The 21,055-nt window shown below is 39.2% G+C and overlaps 2 protein-coding genes across 3 annotated transcripts in view; both read right to left on the bottom strand.

The window, feature by feature from the left end:
* The window catches only part of gab2 (GRB2-associated binding protein 2), a 46,235-nt gene extending 32,669 nt beyond the window's left edge, over positions 1–13,566 (bottom strand). The window contains exon 1 of the mRNA XM_008426405.2: positions 13,121–13,566. Coding sequence (XP_008424627.1) covers positions 13,121–13,192 — 72 coding nt within the window. The 5' untranslated portion in view covers positions 13,193–13,566. The remainder of the gene's footprint in view (positions 1–13,120) is intronic.
* A 1,045-nt stretch (positions 13,567–14,611) lies between these two features.
* nars2 (asparaginyl-tRNA synthetase 2, mitochondrial) lies at positions 14,612–20,461 on the bottom strand. Of its 2 annotated transcripts, none has more exons than XM_008426403.2 (14): positions 20,132–20,461; positions 19,604–19,713; positions 19,300–19,420; positions 19,068–19,208; positions 18,905–18,985; positions 18,714–18,808; positions 18,484–18,616; positions 16,483–16,581; positions 16,338–16,375; positions 16,163–16,229; positions 15,916–16,053; positions 15,670–15,767; positions 14,941–14,967; positions 14,612–14,836 (listed from the first exon to the last, which is right to left on the bottom strand). In XM_008426403.2, exons 1-14 carry the CDS (start codon positions 20,297–20,299, stop codon positions 14,692–14,694), a joined length of 1,461 nt encoding a protein of 486 aa, XP_008424625.1. In that variant the 5' UTR covers positions 20,300–20,461; the 3' UTR covers positions 14,612–14,691. The 2 variants fall into 2 exon arrangements, with proteins under 2 accessions (XP_008424625.1, XP_008424626.1); XM_008426404.2 differs by having other exon boundaries at positions 14,735–14,859.
* Positions 20,462–21,055: the final 594 nt, after the last annotated feature.

Genomic DNA, 21,055 nt, shown 5'->3' with positions numbered 1-21,055 from the left:
GAAAAGTGACAGTTTTTTTAAGTTTTCTAACAACACGTTGGATCCAACCCACCGCAGGGAGAGTCAAAGACTCTTGTTTATTTGCACCACGTTTATCACTCTTCCACCGCAAAAACCCAACTAATCAAGTTAGTCACGGCCCAAACAATTAACCAAGATGTGTCCTTTTACTAGAATAGAGAAATGTGTGTGTTTAATAGTAGGCTGTGTCAACAGGCGGGATGATGGGAATCAGCCGACATGTTTTTAAAATGTCTGTGAGCAAACATCCAAGTTAAACAACAGTGTTATTCAGGCTTCAGGGTAGAACAGTCTTGTTTACCTCTGGCACTATTAAAGCAGCAGGGGGAGGAGTCAGCAGGTTGTTGTCTTTGACTCTGCTTCCCATAGATCATACCTGTCGCTGCAGCGCGCGCGCGCACACACACACACACACACACACACACACACACACACACACACACACACACACTACACAGCTGCACAAACACTGGCACTGTAGATCTGTGCCATAGCCGTGCAACCACCTCACCTGTAGACATCTGCTTCCCTAAGAGGCCATCTTTTATTTCAGGCACATTAGCGCTGACTGACGGACATCTTTTGAACCCGACACCTGCTTCATCCTTGGCGATGATGACATCACTTCTGCTGCTTTTAACTGTTTATTGATCCAACCATGCGCAAGGGATAGAACATTTTTGGAAAGTTACACCTTCAAACCAGAAGAAATGGCAGTCAGTTTAAAATCCTTCAGAAAAAAATGAAGGCTCCAGACCAACTGTTGCTGTGCACAGGTGATCAGCTGGTTGAAGGCAACTATACCTTTTGCTTAATTTATTTAGTTTCCAAACCACAACTGCCTCCCCTTTTTTATTTGTCTATCTTGTAAGTATATGAAAAATGAAAGAGGAGTCTTTCAGGAAGCTGACTTGCAGTGCACAGCTACATGGGCGGGTAGGGCAGCTCTTTAACTGTACCTTATTGCCTTATTATTTGAATTATCCACCTGAAAACAGCATCAGAGCATCCAAACGTGATAGTTACTGTATTACTTTGCTGTAATGCATCACTGATGCTTGCACTTTTTAAACTGCTCAACAAAGCAATGAGTTACCAGCAGAGCTTTGGGGCTGTTTCTGTGTAACAATGAAAACAGGCAGTAAAGTGATGAAAATATCCGTCGCTGTTGGATTACATGATAGATTTACCCAACATCAAGACAAACAAACAGCCACTGAGAAACATCTGTAGTAGTTTCCAAGTGGAAACCAGGGGCTGTAAAGTGAAGCAATGTTTTACTTTTTATTTATCACATTTACCCAGTACTAAGATAGGCATATGAGGAAACATTTGTTGCGGTTTCTTTATAACAACCATTAACTAGGGATTTAACATGATGAGCTATTTCTACTTTATTACACTGTTGAACTTATTATATCTATCAAAAATATAAAACTGTTATTTTACAGCAAGCTGTAACTGTGTAGTTGTATTGTAATATTACCAAATTATCACAACTTTTTAGCCAAGCTTTTACCGTCTTATAGTATAGTTAGTAATTCATGTTAGGCACAGCAAATTCAATCCATCCACATCAAGTTAAATAATACTTTTTTTAGGCATCCCATATTTATGTTCTTATTTGTTTCATACTTTGAAAAAGTTTGCAAAATTTCAATAAACAACTTGGGTTGATTTCTCATCCCATCTGGTGCCTAATAGGCCAAAAATGTTCTTCTCTCAATGACAGAACAACAGTTTTACAATGCATTAATTAAAGCCTCAGACTGTTAAAATGGCCACCACAGAATGACTGGATGCCTAAACAATGGTGAGTCCGGTAAAAGTGGCGACAGGAGACAAAGCTGGGTAGACAACAGCAACAGAGGCTTGATTATCCGGCCCTGATCAATAGCGGGTCACCACATGCCAGCAACAGATGTGGGTTTCAGGAACACACAAACAAAAACCAAAAGAAATTAAAATAGAACAATGCAGCTACATTTTACAAAGCAGAAAATACACATTTGAAATTAGCATCATGTTGCTTTCCAAGCTTATTTGGCAGAAATTAGCAATTGTGCATTCAAAATAAGAAAAAAAAAAAGATGCCACAGAAAAGCCGGATGAGCCACTAATGTATCAGTGCTTTCTTTTATGTGCTTTACAGGTGTCACGTATCTGTATATAGACATCAGGCAACAGTTTACGTGAACCTAAATAAACCACAAATGCTTCCTTCTAAGTTGTATAGTTCACACAAGGTTTTACATCTCTGCTCAGTGTGAGACATTAACCAGACAGCTGTCCCCCTCAAAGTTTATAATAAACCTTTTCTGGCGCTTAAAAAAAAAAATAAAAAATACAGTCACAAACACAATTGTGCCAGCAGTGTGCATCTTCTACAGCTCCAACCTATTATTTGTCCTGACAGCTGAGGAGATCCAGAAGCTCCACTGTCGGTGGATGCTTTGTCCCATTCATGTACCCAGAAAAGTAAACATGAAAAGATGTAAAACAGTTTTAGCGCATGAGGTTTAAAAGATGGAGGAAACAAATAGAATCCTTAACTTAAGATAAGAATCGACCCAAACATCAGGGACGGAGACACAGCAAAGTTGAACTCACAGCTATGACAGACAGCTTACGCAAGGCGACTTAAGCTGTTTATGACAATAATTTTTATCACGCAAGATCAGACTATATTTCACATTTTATTTTACTTTTAAAATATATCCTCTGTGAATGTTTGCTTACTTTTTTAGCCTGTTTTTGGTGATGAAATGTGTCGGATTTTAGTTGTTATAATGGAAATATTTCACCTTTCTTTTGAACTAGTCCTAAGACCAGAATTGCCCAGTTTCTGTTTCCCCAACTTCCTTCTTCTTTTATGGTTATGTTTTTAGTAGAAACTGTGATTATGCTCCTGGGGTGAAGATATGTTGCATCTCAATGGGACCAGTATAAACACCGATGTCCACAGAACGCTTTCAATTTCTCGACCGCCAAACATTTCTCATAAATTTTCACAATTAGAGTCGGCTGCAGCTCTCATCATTTTCTTCCTCTGTGTCTGAGCCAAATGAAGGAGGATGTTTGAATGTAGTCGCAATCTGATTTAATAGCAGTAACCTAAATTCCAGCTGCTATATATGTAACACTAGCTTAATGGGACTTTTAATGGCCAAATAAAACCTAACTGTAACAAAACTGATTAAGTTTGAGTGGCATGTGATTGATAGTGTCCTTGGGAAAAACATTTAAACAACTTCATAATTGTTGTACAGTTAAACCCTCTGGAGTGAAACACAAACTAATTATATGGGGTTACGATATGGTTCACTTATGACAGAAACATCTGGAGGTGATGACGTACAAATCAGAGTAATGATGCTGGTTAGGAACGGCAAACTCCTTTTGGCTTTTAAATCCCAACCTGTACTACTGCTGCTCCTGTCTTCCTCGTCCTCAATGAATAAAAAGCCAAATAAATATTCTTATACACAAACTCAAATTCAGGTCCTGGGTTTACTGCTACTACACTGGTTTTGGTTTGCCACACAGATGCCTTAATTAGGTGCATCAGCTTTGGATTGTGTTTTTGGCTGCCTTGTCTTGAGACCTATAATGTCATGCTTTTTTTATTCCAGACTTGGAATAACTACTATTTGCTACATGCCCAAACACAGTTAATATTGAAACATTTCAAAAATGATGATTCATACCCTAAGCAGCTCAGATTGCAACTGCAACTGAAAACAATGTTGACTGATACAAAATGTATCATGCTTCAAGAAACTCGAAACAAGTGCACGATTTAATGTGTTAAGATGGTGAAGGGTTAGCTATGAATTTCAGACAATCTTTTCTTTTCTCCAATATAAAGCCTTAATCTAGCTTTTTTTTTTATCATTTGTATAATTTGTAAGTTCATATTTATTACAAAATAGGGCCTTTACTCAGGTTCTAAGAAACGAGGCCAGGTATTCACGTCATGTAGTCACGACTCTCGACTCGAGCTCAATCCAACAGGTGTGACAGTGATGAAGAAGCTTCTTGCGTTTGACAGCTACCGGTCTCCTGCAGTTCAAGCTTGGCTGGGGCGGAGGGCGGGTGGGGGTAGGGGGTGTCAGAGCCTGCTGCACATCACATGAAAACAACCTCTAAAAAGCTCTCAGCAGATATAATCAGCCTCAATTTGCGGCTGAACACTTCCATTATTATAAAAATGAGCAATCTCTCGCCATGTCTCCATTTCAGCAGAAGGCTGGGCTTATTTAGCATGAGCTCAGTCTGACAGCTTAACTAACGGGAGGCATTATCTTCAATCAGAACTATTTGTGCCGCTTCCCCCTGCCTCTGCCGTCAGCGTCAGCTCCTGGGCGCCTGAGTGCGGAGGTCGTGCTGTGTGCTTCTCCTGGTAATTCTCGACAAGTACGGGGTGCTTTTAGATACACAGAACAGAGTAAAACTCATTTAAAACAGCAAGGTTTCATCCAGCTGAAGGATTTCCATACAAGCACCTGACCCTGGCACCTGTTGGACCGTCACTCCAATTCAAAAACACCCTATATTTTTGCATGTTGCCTGTGACCAGCTGTGGGTGTCATCATCAGCAGAGGATTCTAACCTTTAGAGCCCTAAATATATGAGAAACAATAAGATAGGAAATGAAGGAATGCAATCTCCAGCGAATGACACAAACAGTCCAGATTAGGTAACCTTTAGATATCTCATCATTAAACAAAGAGTTATGATTTCAAAATCATTACAATTTAACTTTTTAGGGGTAACATCCACTTAATAAGATGTTTTATTGAGCTGTAGGGAGAATACAGCTCAATAAAGCTGTATTATTACAGCTTTATTGTAATAATACAGTGCTGCCCCTCCCCCACCTGATGCTGTGCAATGCCAGTTCAGGCACTAGAGTTGTATCCAGTTCGCAAAACAGAAACAATATAAGGAGTTCGGAAAATGTTCTGGTTGTGGAAATCATGGACCATCATACTGGAAAACATGTTTAGATTGATCAAGCAGATCAGATAGCCCACCTAATGTCACCTTATCAGTCTGTTACTCTATAAAGAGTAAAGTAGCAAAAAGTCGTAACCTTCTGCCCACAAAGCACTTGAAAACATTTTATTTGGACGTTGGCAATCCTGTATCTTTGTTCAAATATTTGCATCAGAATCAAAATGGCAACAATAATGTGATTACTGGAACTGTCATAAGCAAAATGAAGGATTAATTTAGCAACAGTAACAGAAAATCTCCTGCCAGCCTAAATCTTACAAAAAAGAAAAAATGTGTTCATTTTTTTTTCCAAAGATTGCACTTAATTTAACAGTGCTGTATAGTTCGGGAGTAGTAAATTAAATGAGCACTAAAATAATCACTATGTCTCATTTTTTAGCTGGATAATAAAAGTATTATAGTTAATGCTGCATTTAGAAACGTTATTACTGATTAGGTTTTTTTTTTTCTGCCATTGAATTCTGTACTGAATAATGAACAACAGAAAACAACAAAAATGCAGTTGCATCTAATTCTCAAGGTGAAACTGATTAAAAGACATATTTGGATTTTATGAATCCTGGCAGGGAGAACCTAATGAAGTGTGTTAAAAATTTAAATTGAATTTAAATTTTCATTTTACTGAAATAATTTAGGACCAAGAAGGGAAATAAGGCATCCTGCAAAATTCCTCAAGCATGTCAACAGAAAGAGATGAGAAATGTGACGGTGAGTTTGTCTTAGTTCATGAAGTCGTATATCTGATGCTAAAAATTGCATTAAGATTTAAGTTGAAATCTAAATGTGGAAACTGCAAATACAACTATTTCTATTTTAACTAAGTAATGCTAGTTCCTTTTTCCTGAAACAAAATGACTCATCAGTGTCTGAAGGGAAGATTTACTCAGGATTTCCGGTTGTCAAAAAGTCGACTTTACATTGTTGTTGGTCATTTAAACCTCTTTTAAAGGCAGAGCTAAATTAGACATGGTTAAATGATTCACTTGCAATTCGAAGAAGCTGTTGGCACCTGACCACACTGCACAAATCTGAATAGCATAAATCTAACAAGTGGTGAAAATGACTGCAAGTTTAACTGCCAAGAGATAATAAATCTGTGCATCTTTTCTAAAAATAAAGAGGCACAGCTTCAGCTCCACATAACATTTAAAAACAGGATTTTAAAAAAAGCTAGAAAGAAAATCCCAAACTCTAGTTTCAGTCATGCAAAGTTAACTCATTACTCTGGGTTTTACATGCTAATTAAAGGACGTGTAGAAAAAAAACATTTTTCCACCGCATTAATCATTTTTTTTCCCCAACATGCAGGGAAACACTTGCTTTTTTTGTGCTGTTTTCACTTTAACTACAGAAACCACAACCACAAGGTTAAACACATTTCCAACTCCTACGAATAATAGCAGTGAGGCACAAGGTTTGACATGAAATAGAATTTCATATCAGTATTTGACATAGATATAGCTGCTAATCAAACTCCCTTTTTTGACAGTGTAAATATTATATATACTGACCATTACAAGGAGATTTTTTGAACAGATTTTGGCTACAATTCAACAAAAAAAAAATTTATTTACAAATTTAAGTGTTTTTCAATTAATTACTAGATCCTCCTTTACTCTAATAACTCCTATTAGCAACACGGACATCCATCTTACATATGTATTCATCTAAATGTCTTTTATTAGCTCTGCAGACTTCTCACAAGTTATCATCTATTAGTAAATGCGGTAAACCTCATAAACATCACCAACATTAATAAGTTGCCAGTAAGAAGAAGCACAACTCTGTCACACTTGCTGGAACTTTTTTTTTTTTTTTTCACACTTAGACCACAGAAATTATTTCCCACTCAAACCTAATTCGTTAGTGATGTTATTTACTTGAGAACAAACGTGCAATTTCTTTGAAATTTCTTTACTATTCAGCATTCCTTCCCTTTCTGTTTCTTCCCCAGGTTCCTTGTTCACTTCGTGTTAGCTGATAGAGTTTATGAAGGGTTAGCATCACTGCAGTACATTGAGGAGTAACTTCTACAGATTGAGAACATTGACATGTGCATTACGGTTCCAAAATTGGACACAGGCAAAGAGAATAATTAACTATGCTTTTTAAAGTCAACCAGGAACTTTCCATCGAGCCCAATAACCAACGTATAACCAAGGTTCTAAACATCACTGAAGCTTTCTGTCACAATGCTCCCATGGTATTTATGAGGTAAAGGAAATGCCAAACCAAGTGAAGCAGCCACCGGAGATTTCTGAAAGCAGAGCAAACAGCCAGTAAGCTGCCAGAAGAAGGCTGCTACCCGTTTCACTTGTTTACAGGAAACACACATTTGTCTGTTTGCAACAAAACAGACTAATGTGGAAAACAAAGGAGCCTTAAAAGTCACTCTTATTATTTTGATGCAATATAAATAAATCTACAGTCGGCATCCTATGAGCACCAGCGTTTGCCTGCAGGCTGGCTACCGGAGCAGAAGCAAAGCTATAATTCACACAGAAGGTCGAATTCTGTTGTTTTGCTGAAATTGGATTTTTGTGTGTGTGTGTGTGTGTGTGTGTGTGTGTGTGTGTGTGTGTGTAATCTTTCAAACTTCTGAATGATGCAAGACTTCTGTTCTGTGCAACAAGTACTTTAAAACTACTGATTTTAGTGTGTGTTATTTTTATCACAATTATTTTTATTGTGGTAATTAATATGTCTCCGTGTTTTGACTACATCTTCTAGCCAGTCATCTTACAAATAAGCACGCTAATGACAAAGCCATAGTCAGCTAATTCCCCGACACGTTTTACTTGTCTTCTATGAAGCTAAGAGTCGGTGTAAGTATGAGGAAGAAAATTAAAAACGAACAGGAACAGGAGGCTCCGCGGTGCTGTCAAAAGCGTTTAGTGAGGTCGAAGCCATCAATTAAAAGAAACGTTTTGCACTTTTCCAGGCCAGTTAGGCGGGTTCAGATCCTGGGACGTCACACCCACACACTCCTCCTCTGCACTGAGTGGTGACTTCTTCCAGCTGGTCACAGACATATTCTGCCAAGATGCAAGACAAACAAAGTTTGAAAAAGAAAAAAGAAAATGCTTCTCCCAACTTCCATCCTTAACTGAACCATCTGAGGCAGTTCACTTTGTTTGCGCAGCATATTGTTTACATAGGGCATGCGAGTTGTGAATGTCATGATCCGTATGCGTCTGTTTATTCATTCACTGCTGGATATACAAAGAACAGTCTGCCTGGTATAATAAAGTTTATCTCAGGTTGTTTCTGTGTGGCTAATTTATATTATTAGCTCCATCATACAAAGCTGTTACTGTGGTGTTGGTTTACTTTTGGAGAGTTTTGGCAAATAAGCGGAACATTCTCACTCCTGGTCCAAAATCACGAGAGATAGCAAGGGGAACATTTTAAATCAATGGGATCTAATTTCCTTCAGAACAGCTCTATTTCAGGCTCAACCGAGAAAGTCTTGATAGAAAGTAGTGCATTTATATACTTGCAGGCCAATTTGATTTCTTTCCCCGTCATGAGACCTCTGTCAAAACACTTCCTGACGGTACCGTTGAAAGGAAGTCTGGCATCTGCTGTTGGTGAAATAATTACATTTTGAACCAAAAGAGTTCATGGCAAAGGGCGGGATATTATGACAAAGTGGAAATAGGGCCACAATCGGATGCTTTAGTAAAGAGAAACAAATGTGAGAGAAATATGTAACCAAGGCTGGTGAAGCAGATGCTAGCTAAAGCTGCACGTTGCTACATAGTAAGATAAAGGTTTATAAAGTCCTCTGGACAAAAATAACCAGATTAATCACAAAATGTCACTTTCAAATGATTATTTCAGGGTTCTCCAGTGTTTAGAACTGACAATATAGGATCTCAATTGGATTTTAAGCTGGATTATTACGTAAATTAAACTTTTTTGAGCTTCATGTCATGTTATATTTTACCCTCATCAGAAACATGCTGGAGTGTTGCTTCGATTTGAATTCAAGGATTGATTTGAATCCTTGAATCCCTCATTCAGAGGTGCATAACCGTTTACTCTTACAAACCATGTCACAAAACCCAAACGTCCTTGAGCTTAAGGTCACAAACTGATGGATGGACAATGTCCTTCAGGATTTTCTGGTAGAGCAGAATTCAGATCCACAAATTACACCAAGTTGTTTGTGCCCTGAAGCCATAAAGAAGCCTCAGTCCATCAACACCACCATGCTGGACGGCTCTGACTTGTTAGTCAACCAAATATCTCCTTAAAAGTTTTAGTGATCACCCACATCTCTTTTAGTATATATATACGAGACACGCCTTTGTGATATTGTTGGCCAACGGTGGTTTTGACCTGGGAATTTTTCAACTGACTTCCTTATTGCTCAGTCATGAAAACTGACCTCAACTGTGGAAAGTGAGGTCTGTGTGGTTTTAGACGTTGTTATCGCACGAAGCCAATATTGACGACCTCCAGAGATAATTGTTGTAGCCTGGCCGCTTCATTTGCCTTGCTATGGTTTGTTGGAGTAGATTAGTTGCCTACTTCGTGTGGTCAGGCAGGTGCTATTTGAGTTATTTTCTGCTTCTACATTTAATCTGGTTATCTTTGTCTGATGTTAACATTTGTTTCATGGTCTGAAACATTTGAGGGTGGTAAAACAAAAAATAAAAAAGCAAGACTGAATAAATCTGGAGGGGGATACATACTTTTAAACAGCTCCTGCAAGTCACTGCTGTCACATCAAGCAAGCCATTTTTGCAGCTTATGGGGGAAAAAGGCCTCCAGATGAAATGGAACAAGGAAAATGCTTGTGTGAACGCTGGTTGTCTGTCAAAGCAGGAACTGGGAGGCGTTCAGGGCTGACCTCTGAGGGCACGGACTTCCCAAAGCCCCTCTGCAAAACAACTGTCGACCCGGCAGCTGACAGAGGGACACAGACCACTGTTGCCGCTCTCCACTGCCCGCCTTCAAAAGTCACTATCTCCCCTCCACTCCACTCCACTCCCCCTCTCCCCGCCAATCATTTCATCTTCCTCCTGAGCACCATCAACCAAGGCAAGAAATTGAAACCGTGTGAAACCACGAGCGGTGAGAATGAAGACTAAGAAGCAGATATTACCTTGCCGATATGATCTGTCTGGAATGTGGCAGTGCCTCAGTGAATTTGAACAGACATGTTTCTAATGTCGCCCACAACAGTTCAGTTCAGCAAAGCAGTGCGGTACTGACCCGAGCACATGAGCCGTTTTCAGAATTACGCAAAGCAAAGCATACGATTCCTATACAACTTAAGCTTGCATGATTCATTCAGGTGACTTACAGGGTATGTACCTTTAAACTCCTACAGATTCTGTCACGTTTCACAACACCAAGCTGATTTGATTCAGTAAAATACAGTAAACAGTGTCATACAGGAGGTTCATATTCAACCTCCTGTTGTTGTTGTTGTCTGCTATGCAAACCAATAAAAAACTAATTCATCAGGGTTTTAATGAAGCCACAATGATGAAGCATAGTGTCTGATAACTGATGGAGGAGCAAAGTGACCTCACATGAACTATGCATGAGCTGCTGGCTAGAAATCCTCGATCCCTCAGTTGTTTTCATGTTCCTTGTGTTTTTTCTGGCCATTGTTCAGAAATAATAATAAAAAAAAAGTAAGTAGGCCACTCCCACTGAGCACTACAGTGGGAGTGGCCTACCCACCTCTGGAACATTAATCAAAAGAGATAAACCTCAACCAAGTGATTCATTTGAACCACAACCGTTTTCCTTTTTTTTTTTTTTTTCCTTCTTCTTGCATTGTGGAAATGTGGCGTGTGTGAAAATTGACTACACATGTCCCCAGTGCTGCTGTCACATGCTCGAGGGGTGGGGGGGACACAGCAAGTTTATACCAATCATGTGGGATAGTGAAGAGTCAGTGAGTCACCGCGGGAACCTAATCGCGTTTGTAAACAATTAGACAGCATTTAACAAGAACAGGGCAAGCGTGCGAGTGTATGGAAACATTGTGGCCTGTCTTCTCCAGAAGCAACCAGCGGGGTTGCTGCTTTGCATGCAATTTGCATACATTGAGGCCTGCAGCAGTGATAACCAGTTTTTTATTTTTACTATCAGCAGCTCTGAACTGGCATGTTTTGATCACCGGAGGTCACACACAACTCGCTCTCAATACAATAACCAAGCACTTCTCCAAACACTTATTACCAAACACTGGTCCAGTCTTTCTCAGGAGGAAGGAGTTGCATATTGACAAGGAAGGTGTTGTTATAGATTAAAAATCATCGCCACTGTAGCAAATAATCTCCAAACTGTAGCAGCTTTGTAGAGGGGGAAAAAAAAACAAACAAACAAAAAAAAAAAAAAACACACACATTCCTGACATTTCCTCCTGGCGGTATAATAACCCGATCAAACTTACTACCCAACACACCTCCAGGCTGGAATGTTAGACATTCGAAAATATCCCAGGCATTAACCTAACTACGTCAGATGACGGCAATACTGGTGAGTAAATAGCCCTGATTGTCCATAGCATGGCGTTAAGTGGAAGGAATTTCAGACAGATTATCACATTTACAAGTCTGCCTGCTCTGGACACCATCTCATGACTCCGTTTTCTGGCCGCAGCCGTGTTTGTGTGCTTGTTTTGTTTTGTTTTTTTTTCTTAGGTTGGTTCACAAGGGTGAGACGCAGGGTGAGAACGCCTCAGAGTGCTGCTCTCTTGCCTCCGGGCCAATTTTCCCCTCCCTCTTGTTGTTTATATGAAGTTCTGCAACCAAGCAGGTTTTTCCCCTCCTCTTACTATTGCAGCTGCCGATCCATACCGTCCACATGGGTCTCTGTGTAAACACGGTCCCAGCTCTGAGTGGAAAACAATGAGGAAATGACAGGATAGTGGGCTGCATTGAAGACATTCAAGGATGGATTTCCAAACGAAACACATCGAGATGACATCATGGTAAAGTCAGCTAGCAGGGAATATGGAGGAGGTGGGTGGGGAGCAGAGGGGGAGCAGTAATGCAACACCATACATAAACAGTAGACAGCTGTATTTATAGGAGATTGTCTCATGGTTCTATCTGCCTCCATAAATCCTATTATCTGATTTGCAGCCATTCTCCTGCCCAGCACCCAACAGGAGGCGCAGCTTTGTCTTCCCCAAAACAATCAAACCGCCTGCAATTTTCACCGTTGCTGAGAAGGAAACCGGTTGCATCTCTGCTCCATTAGACGTTACCTCATCACAGCCAGATAATGCAAAATCACATCCGAAAGCTCTTTCATAGAATCACAAACAGCTGTCTGGTTTTATTCAGGCCTAACCCCCAAATTATGATAGGACCACCACTTTGTAGACACATGTTTAACGTAGTGCTGCGACTGTCCCAAGAATCAGAGTGTATTTTTTTCATTCCACCACTTCAACCATGTTTTATACAATATTACATTAAAAATACAAATAATTAAATAATGATAATACACATGATACTACCTCAAATTCAGTAACACAGCATGTTACTGAATGGCGTGAACTTAATCATTTGCTACATTTAATCGTTTGTACAACTGAAAAAGTTTTCCAACACCAACATGTAAAAGGCTGTTTTTTTTCTGCTTGATTAGCAAAAGGTGCTTAATTTGAACCAGGTGATGCCAAAACTTTAGCCACTACAAGAGTTTTTTTGTTTTTTATTTTAAATGTAAAAAGTATTTCTCTGTAGTTTTGACTTAATATATTATTCTTTCAGTAAACGTCCCCAATTTGAGTCCGTATTCTCCAATTAACCACCAATTTTACTAAATTAGCTTATGATTATTTCAATAGTCAATCGATTCATTACGATTAATCGCTTCAGTTCTAGTTAAAGGCGTAATTGACAGATAAACAGATGTTTTGTGCAGCAGGAGGCATAGTGAGGTGCACCTGCTCCAGTGCGACACCACTTATCTGAGATGCAGACGAACAACAAACAATTTGACAAAGAGGGAACAAACCAAGATAAAGAAAAAAAAAAAACTGGGTTACCTCTGTGCCAAACTTCTAAACACAGAAACTACAGCGGAAGCGTGCTTCACTCACATATCTCCTCAGCTTTTTCTCCGGGGGTGATTTCCTCAGCCAGCCCTGAAAGATGATTTCTCCTCCGCTCATGTTTGCCCAAAGTGCGCTGCTGCTGCTGCTGCTTCTTCTTCTTCTTCTTTTTGCTCTCAAAGTGCAGTCTGCCACTAATGCATGAGGACTCGCCTGTTCAAAGCGCCGCTGTCGGTTCTCGGCTCCCTCTGCTGCAGTCCGCTCCCCCCATTTGAAATCAGAGCAGGGAACAAAGTAGGAGATGGAGAGCAGCGCAAATATCTGCCCGGGCGCGCAAACCCACTGCTGCCCAGCGGAGTCTGAAAGTAGGCACGGCCGGGTGACGGTGAGCCGCGCGGGGGGGAAAAAAAAACTAGTCAACTCCTACCGAGCGAGGAAGTATCTGTGTGCGTCTGCAGTTTGTTTTCCCGACTCAGACCACGCCCACCGCGCAGAGAGAGGGATGGGCCGTTGGGATGAACAGGATGGAGGAACAGCTTGCTTGATAAAAAAAAAAAAAAAAAAAAAAACATTAAACGGTGAGGGGGGAAAAAAAATAATTATTAAGCCAATCCTCATAAAAAAATAAAACATAACATTTTCACAAACTTTTACGTAAAAAGAAGCTAAGTGTTTTATGCTTTTTGTGAAAAAAAAAATCTACTTTTAAAAAGTTGCTTAATACTTTCCACAACAATAGTTTCTTAATAATAATAAAAAAATAACTAAGTTATACATTTTTTCAGTAACCTCCCTACTGAATACAGTGTCGCATCCTGTCATTGGAAGAAATATGATAAAGCACCCCCTGGTGGAAAGCTGACAGCAGCTTGTAAATGCACCCCCTTTTCCCCACACAGTTACCCTTTCAACTTTTTCACTTCATTACATCCTAACAAAAAGCCTGATGGTCAAAAAAAGGGGAAAATAGAGAAGCTATTCAGCCCCCTTCATTCTGATACCGTGGAATAAACTTCAATGCAGCCAAATTTAACAAGTCTTTCAATCTCTTTATGAATGGAGTTGTTCTGTGAAAGCTTCAAATAAAAGGCGTCTTAGTGGACAAACAGCATTGGAAAAGTCAAGGATGTGCAAACATTTAAAAGATGGCTCTGTTTTAAAACAATTAAAAATGTCAAATATTTAGAAAACAATTTATCGCTTCCCTTCCACTTCACAGCTACGCTCTACTTTATTAGTTATAAAAGTTTAATAAAACACAGCGACGCATCCAAAACATATCGTATCTAAAGCTAAAGTGAAAGGTGATTCGAAAAAATTGTTAGAATATGACAAAATGTAGAGGTGTTGCATACATTTATATTTTTTAAAGACGCTGTCCAGTCAAAGTTGGGGAAAAAAACAAGCTTGGGATCTAGTGAGCAACCGAGCATCCCAAAAATGTTTCATAAATAAATGCTGAGTGTAAATGGCATAACTGGTGTGGGAGCCTTGAACATCTAAATATATGTATATACAAAACAGTAATGAACACACGTGCCTTGGATATTGTACATTTTATAAATGGCAGAAACATTTACATGAATACAACAACAGATTAGACAAAAGAAGTTGTGTTTTCATAGGAGGCAAGAATGTGAAAATCTTGGGAAAGGAATCACATCTTTAATGTTGTCAACTCCAAGAACGCACTGCAAATAGCGTTCAAATCCCAGTCCAAAGCCACCGTGGGGGACGGAGCCAAAACGCCTCAAGTCCAGATACCTGCAACAAAATTAAAATAAATACTAAAAAACACATGAGAACATCTGCCTTTTTTAAACAAAAATATTGGTCATTCAAATGTGTTGGTTATTTTATTGTTTTACCAGTTGTATGTATCCTCTAGTCCAACCCTGAAAAGAGAAAGTGATTACATAAATAAACAGCTCAACATCAGCATCAACATCAGCACTAAAACATGTATTTACACACGCAAATGGAGCTATATAATCACAGCTACATAAAGCAGTCAGATGCTAATATTTTTCTTTATTTTGCAATAAACAGTCTATTCACTATGCATTCTTATGTAGTTGTAGTGTTTCTTTAAATCAGAGGTGTCCAAAGTGCGATTCGGGGACAGTTTGAAGCGGCTAGTTAGCATAGCCACCGATGACAGCGGTAAACAGTAAGTTGTTTCTCTGATGTTGGCACAGCCATATCGTATACATGAGCATGACTGACAGCGCTAAGACCCTCCCCAAAACAGCTTTGATTGGGTGTTTCTACCCAGCAGCAGATGATTTCTGCAGATGGCAGTAGCACCACAGGCAGGAGGCAGAAAAGCTAAATATTTTCACTGATTATTTGTCTCATGTTAAACATTCAGAACATACCGACTTTCAACAAATGTAAAAAAACATAACGTTTATCAAAGCTACCTATTGAAGCTTTAAATATTTCCAAGACCTTTCAATCAACAAACAGCACAAAATTCTGAGCATTTCTTCCTTTAAGCCATCTGTTACTCTAATCAACCATGAAATGTTTTTGTAGATTGATGCAAACCAAACAGTTTCCTGTATCACTGCCTTCCCTTCCATGTGCATTCTCACCGTTTCAGGCGATCCATCAGCAGATTCAGCCTCTCCTCTCTCAGCGAGCCCCCGCAGAGCTCTCCAACTCCTGGCACGAGGAGGTCCACTGCAGCTGCCTGCGCACAAACGGCAAAAAAAAAAAAAAACAAATCAGCTAAGATATGCAAATCACTTCTATGGCCCAACTGGGATAAGAAGGACAGAAAATGAGCGGTGAAACTGTGACGAGTCTCTGCATTCCTACACAACACAACCAGTTCTTACTGTGTGCTTGGGATGGTCCTGATTGTCTCTTGCATAAAACGGTTTCAGGTCGTATGGATAATCGGTGACGAAGACCGGAACGTTTCCGCAATGTTTCACCAGATACTTCTCATGTTCTGTCATAAGGTCACATCCCCACTGCAGAAAAAAAAACACACAAAAAAACAGCAAAGTTCAGAGAGGACATCTGTGGCTTAAACAGCAAACAGCATCTAAATGCAGAAAAACAATAAATGATTCCACTTACATCTGTGGGGAAGGTAAATTTCTCAGAGCTGCGGTGTAGGATGTCTATCGCCTCGGTATAACTAATCCTTTAAGAAGATAGCATCACACAGTCAACCTTGAAGATTCGACTTTATTTTGTCCCTGTGATTCAGCTTTAACATAAATAACAACAACAACAACAAAAAGACACTCACACAGGGAAGCTCTTGTTCAGCATGGCCTCTACTGTGTCCTTGGGTTACATGAATGCAGCAGAAACAGAATGTTATCAGAAGCTATTATGAAAGCCCAAACAGTTTGGAGCGAAGACCCAGGTTGCGAGCGTCCTTCAGGACTCACCCTGTGTCCGGGAGTCACATGGCGGTGAAACAAATCCACGTCCTCCGCACAGCGAGCCAACACGCGCTCGGTGGCAGACCTGAACACGTCCTCTATGACCTACACAGCAGGACAGGTTTAATAATTAAAGTTTTCATGTGCAGCTGCTAACAACGATCACTTTGGAAGTCACACCGGGAATGTATCTTTTTTTAAAAACCCCAACTTAGTCGATTCGTCTTAGGAGGCAGTGGGTATCAGTTTTGAACACAGAAACCAAATGCTTAGTTGATGAAACATGGAATTTGAATTATAACGCAACTTTAATTTAAACTGCATCAACGTCATACATAAAACCCCAAATATAGATATACATATTCACCTACATTTGATTTAATTTCAGAGAATTCAGAGCTGGATATTGGAACGCTTTGGTAGTTTTCATTTATATTTTCTTCCTTAATGAACCTGGCTTTTAAGCACAGCTCACAGATTTTTCATCCAAATGAAATCGGGGCTTTGAGCATTCAGAAAGCCTTGCAAAAGCAGTTTTAATGTCTTTTTGAGATCATTTTCTCGTTTCAATCACCTAACCTCGTCAGATGAAAAGAATATTTAACATCAACACAGGAAACACAAAGGAAAAGTCTTCAATATTGGAGTTATCGCACAAGAGAAAGACTGAGCTGCTTCAATTTCAATTCTGAAGAATCTTTCCAAATTTTTCACTTACTTCTAAATAACAGCTAAGGTAAAAAAAAAAAAAGGGCTATCTCTTAAGAGGAAGCTAGAGCTATAATTAATAAAACGGATAAATGTTAATAACAGTGTTTGTCATTTGAATTTCTGAAGATCGGGCAATGATGTATTATTTTTTAAGTCCAGTGTTTTTCATAGTGGGGACCGCAATCCCATAGGAAGCCATTAGGGGGCGATGTGGATGCCTCTGAAAGTTTTAACCCTAATTTCTTAATCATAAAATGTATTTTTTGTCACTATTATGAAATATAGCTTAAAATAATTTATTGAAATGTTAGTTGCCATGTTTTTCTTTCTGATTGTCAGTCAGATGTATCAAGCTGCGTCGCTCATCAAGCTAGCATACGAAGCGCGAAACGGACAAGTTCCTGATAAGAGAAAGACCAAAGGAACTGCCCAGCAGCCTCACTGTGGAGAAAACTACAGCAATAAAATCCTAGGAACTCTTCCCCAACTAAAATCAGAAGGTATGAGCGGCATTTATGCTAAATAATTTAATCTGTCAAATCTATCAAAATCAAAAGACGTACAAAAAAAGTCTAGTCCAGTTCTTTAGAGCTACAGCAGCTTTTAGATGCATCCCCTCCATAACAAACTTAAACTAAATGAGCTGACTGACATTCTCATGATCTAATCCAGACATTTGGTTCAGGTGTGTTGAAGCAGGAAAAAACACCTGAAACATTTTGGATCCCAGCTCTGTCAAATATTCATATCCACAATTTCTCTGGTGCAGACTTACATAAAAACAAGAATGTGGCTGTTTTTATCACTTAAAGTACAGCTTCCAGTCACAGACCCTGCCATGTTCTGTGGCTGCTGTAGCAGGGACTAAGTTAATTATTTTCTACCGTTACATGGTCCAGTACATCTGTAATCACGTCTGTTTTCAGACTTTTTTTTTCCTGTAGTCTCAAGCTTCATTTTCCACACACAGGCTCGATAAGATCTTTATCACAGCGTGATCTGTTTGAATCTGTCTGTGACATTAAATTGCTTTAGCAGAAACTTTCAAACGAAACGTTTTACAGTGCCATAAACTGATTATTATCTACTTTCAAATGAAAAAAGAAAAGAAGGTTGTTTTACCTACAAAAGGTTTTTTTTTTTTTATACCTTTCTAGGTCACAGCTTTCCTGCATACTTTGTAGTGCTTTGTTGACACTTTGGTCACCAAAGTAGATTCTGGAGTATAAATCTCTTTAACATATGAGTCTACTTGATAAATAAAGCATTGATTTCGATGAGAATAACACAGAGTACCTTGGTGAGATCCTCTAAGGACTCGGTGAAGGAGATCTCTGCTTCAACCATAAAAAACTCGGCCAGGTGGCGCCTGCTTTGGGAGTTTTCTGCTCGAAACGTTGGCCCGAATGTGTAGACTCTTGAAAAAGCCCTGCAGTCATACAAACAACAGCACATAATCTTTAACATACATTGGCTTGCGTGCATCCATCAACCCATATCAATATATGTCATCACGTTTTGCTCACCCTGACATCACCTCCAGGTGAAGCTGTCCTGATACAGTCAGAAATGCAGGCACGGAGAAAAAGTTCTCATCACCCACCATGGCCGGACCTGACGGCTGTGGTTAAAAGCTGATTATTTATCATTTAAATCATTTGCTTCATATTGGAGCTGAGCTTTAGATATCAAACAAACCATTGTATCAGACACTCACCTCAACTTGAAAAAGCTCTCCTGCTCCTTCACAATCATTTGAGGTGATGATAGGAGTGTGAATCTGTACAAATCCATTATTCTGATAGCAAGCAGAAAGAAAAACAACATATTGACACATGATTTGAAATAAGTTCAAAACGCCTCCAACACCAGGGTCTTACTTTAAAGTATGAATGAATGGCTGCAGTGGCCTCACTTCGTATCCTCAGCAGGGAACTGAAGGCGTTCGTTCGGCACCTGAGATGAGGAAGCTGCCGGATGTATTCAAGGCTGTGTCTTTTCTTGATTTTAAATGGAAAATTCTGTGGAGAGAAAAAATAATGTATACAGATAAAATACAAGGTTGCTCAGAAAGTAAAGCATATTTTGACGCTGTGGTGTGTTCGTTCTTACGACAGGGTTGCATTCTCCAACTACACGGATTTGTTCTGCTTCCAGTTCAACTGGCTGCTTTTGATGAGGACTGTTCTTAAGAGTACCAGTGACTTCGACGGCACTACCGAATGTAAGCAACCTGTCATTTCAGTAAAAATTACACATTAGAAAACAGGAATATGGTAATATACCATCTATTCATGCTTTATTTAACTTGTAGGAACCTAATGGGATTTAAAGTCAAATTTACAAAGGGTTCCTGGTTGGCATAAACATTTAGAACAGGTTGAACTGTGAGGTAAATACTGGGATTACTGCTTACGGATCATTCAGTTTTGCATCAGCAACAATTTGCAGAGACTGCAAGGAGCTTCCATCGTTCACATGGAGAAAGATGTTGTTCTTCTGAGGTCTGACGGACCTTACCCACCCCTGCAACAAAGACGATTCAATCTATTTATGAGGCATCCTTTAAAAAGCATCATTTTTTTAAGCAAAATGTGTGACAAAACAAACTAAACTCTTGTTTTTGAACGTAATCTGCATTTAAATTACGAGCCTATAAATAAATTGGGATTCTTTATCTCTGTGTATCAAGTCTGCTTACAAGGAAAGTAATGTCAGGGGACATTACAAGAGAGTTCAGTTAAAATCCACACAAATGTAATCAAATTATGTCCCCGCAATTATAATTTAACAACACAAACGGATTTCAGTCAAATAACCCAGATAATTCAGGCTTTGAGCAGAGAGTATGGTAGTCTATGCTTAGGAAAGAAATACTTTTATCTCACCAATGAAAGAAATAAAAAAGCTTCTATTAAAAGCCAAAGATTATAGATCTGACGACCTGAACTTTCACATCTGCTCCCAGCTGAGCTCCAGAAAGGGCTTCGGATACTCGGAGTTTTGTTGAGGTTTTCTTACAGTAACGTCGAAGTCCCACCAAGAAAACCCTTCGGTAAGCTGATGCGGTTGCTGCTGACACGAAGAAAGTCTTAGCTGCAGTCTGAAACATCACTGCAAGCCCCGCACTTTCCCACACAAGAGAAGCCCTATCACCCGAAAATATCACGAGAGTAGGAGCAAAGAGAAGGCAACGTAATTCGTGTTAATATCTTTCCTTAGGTTGACTTTCAGCTCTCACGCTGCCGCAGCAGTGTGTAGTACTTCCTGTTTACGTCTGTCGCAATACGTCTGCATGCGTCACGTGAGTGTGACTAGCCCAATCAGATTTCTCCACACTGTGAATTTTGTAGGGAGTTGTAGTTTTCTAATAATCCTTTGTTTTAATTCTAACAATTAATTATTTAAATATTTCTAATGATATTATTGTATCCTGACTTTTTGCTATATAATTATGAATTGCTAGTCAATGCAAAAAAAAAAAAAAAAGGCTAAGAGCAAATTGTTTGTACCGAATAATACCAATTAAAATTTTAGTTTTTTTTCTTGGAATACATCAGATGATTAAAGAGAAAGTTCTACTTTTTTTCTTTGAATAATATCTCCCAATATGACTGGTAAAATGCAAAAGAAAACAAAAAAAATTACTATTAGTCATGCTAAAGCTAAGGTAATAAGGTTGAAAACCATTTAGCTTGGGTTACTTTTCTAAATCATCCCTGGCTTAAATGGACAGATCCAGATTTGGGATGATTTAACACACAAAGGTTGAGTTACAGATGTAATTTATCATGCTAGGTTAGGTGTATTTCAAAATGGAGGTCAATGGAGAATGATGAGGCTCCTTCTAGGCTTTTCTATAAACCAT

Source organism: Poecilia reticulata, linkage group LG13 (assembly GCF_000633615.1).
Source record: "Poecilia reticulata strain Guanapo linkage group LG13, Guppy_female_1.0+MT, whole genome shotgun sequence".
Lineage (NCBI taxonomy): Eukaryota > Metazoa > Chordata > Actinopteri > Cyprinodontiformes > Poeciliidae > Poecilia > Poecilia reticulata.
The sequence above is the reverse complement of the archived record's forward strand: the minus strand, read 5'-3'. Positions and strand labels throughout refer to the sequence as shown.